The sequence below is a fragment of the Trachymyrmex septentrionalis genome, unplaced genomic scaffold, assembly GCF_001594115.1.
Source record: "Trachymyrmex septentrionalis isolate Tsep2-gDNA-1 unplaced genomic scaffold, Tsep1.0 scaffold95, whole genome shotgun sequence".
Lineage (NCBI taxonomy): Eukaryota > Metazoa > Arthropoda > Insecta > Hymenoptera > Formicidae > Trachymyrmex > Trachymyrmex septentrionalis.
Window position 1 is genome coordinate 649742 of NW_017306139.1, and position 2423 is coordinate 652164.

Consider the following 2423-nt stretch of genomic DNA (forward strand, 5'->3'; position numbering starts at 1 on the left):
ATTCTTCAAATTACTTATCTATATATCTATAAAGTACGGCAAATGTGCAGGAAAATATGTATCCGCATATCTCATATGCAACATATTACAAGTATAGACTGAGACATTATTTTTTTCTGACTTTAGTGCAGAAATCAACATTAATGCTGCTTATAAATCAAATCAAATATATTACACAGTATTTTTTGTCATTACACTGTGTCTATATATGTGTCTATATATGTGTTTTATATATGTTTTATATTCATATTAACATTTCTACAACCAGAATGAATATTAAGGTTAATATATACATAAACAGAAATTTAGTGTCATTAATTTGCGAAAAACTACATAATTAATATGCTCAAGTAAGTTCTAAGTTATATTATTTATATTTTGTTGTTGCAGTACGTTAAATGCGGAGTATGATGTTTTTAAAATCTGAAAAAAATTAGAGAAGCTATATTAATATAAACTATTAAATACTGCTAAACTAAACTATTAAATATTATACTAGATATACTGTTTTTGGACATATGCAACAAATATTAAGTTCTCCAACATTAAACGCAAAACATTATGTAATATATGTAATATTTGTCTAGTCATTTAAGATCTAAGTAATAATATTACTAACGTTGCTGTAAGATTGAAGAGATAAAGTTATCATGAAGCTGCTAGTGAATTTAATAGGAATTGTGCTACGTATCATAATCATTAGCAATTCTTTTTTTTCGGTAATTGATAATAGTGGCCAATTCATACAATATATAGCCTCTCCTATGCTTATACTCTGCCAACATAACATATATAATATTATTACTATATAATAATACCGTATAACCTTATCAATTATTAGTTTTGTATTATGTATGTACATGTCAAATAATACAAGACTGATAAACACACATATAAATGAATATTTGTCTTTTCGTATATAAAGTAATCCCTTATTTACTAAGAAAGTTAAATTATCTCACTCGTATTGAGTTGTAGGAAAATATACTCGCTGTTTTCTATCATTTTTAGTAAGGTACGTACAATATATCTGATGAAGGCTGTAATAGAGCAAGTTACCTTAAGCATAACTTCATTTCCGGACCAGCAGTAAATGTAAATTTGTACAAACATGCAAATGATATATACTAATAAAGTTCCAATTCCAGACAGTTCCGTAATATGCGTTGATAGGTAATATATACATGTACATAATATCAATATACTACCGAAAAATTGAACGAACAGTACCTGATTAAATATAACGTTTACCGTTTTGGCATATCTGTAATAGTTTCATGTTAGTTCTGTGTTGCAATAAATTACTATTATACATAATTAAATACCATAATTTATACAATTTCTAAACTTATAGAAAAATTACGTGTAGTATTTATTGAAATAAAAACTTTCTAATTTTAGCAAGTACATGTAATATCTATGCAATTATTTACTACGGCATAATAATAAGCATTACAGGATGTCTCAAAATGATCGCTAAATTTTTCATACGCAGGTAGAATGTACTAAACGAAGTCGAAAAGTCTTCTACTATTTTCACAATAGTTAAAAAGATATTAATTACTAAAAATCGCCAAATATTAGCTTCGATAATTTTTTACTCAAGTACTATTAATTTTATAGAAAAACAGCAAGAGACAAAAATTGTTTATTTTCATGAGTTTTTTAGTGCAGCTTTTTCTCATGTTTGTAAAAATAATTGTCAATAAAAAATGCAGTACTAAAAAGTTGATGAAAAATTCTAAAAAAGTTTTTAGAATTCTATAAGGAAAAAATAAACAATTTTTGTTTCTTGCTATAAAGTTGATAGTATTTGAATGAAAAGTCACTGAAAATTAATATTTGATGATATTTAGTAATTAATATCTTGTTAACGATGAAAATTGTAAAATGGTAGAGGACTTTCCAACTCAGATTAGTCCGCTATACCTGCACAAAATATTTGGCGGTCATTCTGGAACACTCCGTGTACATATAACATATACATCTATGTAATAGTAAATGGAACAATAAAACACATTGATGATGTTGTCTTATCGAGTTTGTTACTTATTATTTCCAAATAGTATCAATTATTTATAATTACTATCTTTAGACCTTATACAATTTCTTATAAAAAATATTAATAAGCATTGTTATAATCAATTGCAATTTTTATAAACACAACAATTAAATAATAAAGGTTAAATGAAAAGGAGCATACAGCCACACTTTAAATACCTAGCACCTTCCCGGTACTAGTGTTAAGATGTTGAACTACAATCCAATATACATTCAATTAAATTGAATTAATATTTCAGAATTAATGTCTCGGTAGTCTAAAGGCTCAGGACGCTCGCACGGAATGCAAGAGATCCGGGTTCGACTCCCGGCCGAGGCAATATTTTTCGCAATAAGTTTATTACAGTTTTTTAAGATTTGGG

At 26.7% G+C, this 2423-nt stretch overlaps 1 protein-coding gene across 1 annotated transcript in view; it reads right to left on the minus strand.

Annotated features, from left to right (window-relative positions):
• The window catches only part of LOC108756098, a 15814-nt gene that overhangs the window by 4166 nt on the left and 9225 nt on the right, over positions 1–2423 (minus strand). Inside the window, 2 exon segments of the mRNA XM_018499676.1 lie at positions 619–775; positions 1060–1264. Coding sequence (XP_018355178.1) covers positions 619–775; positions 1060–1264 — 362 coding nt within the window.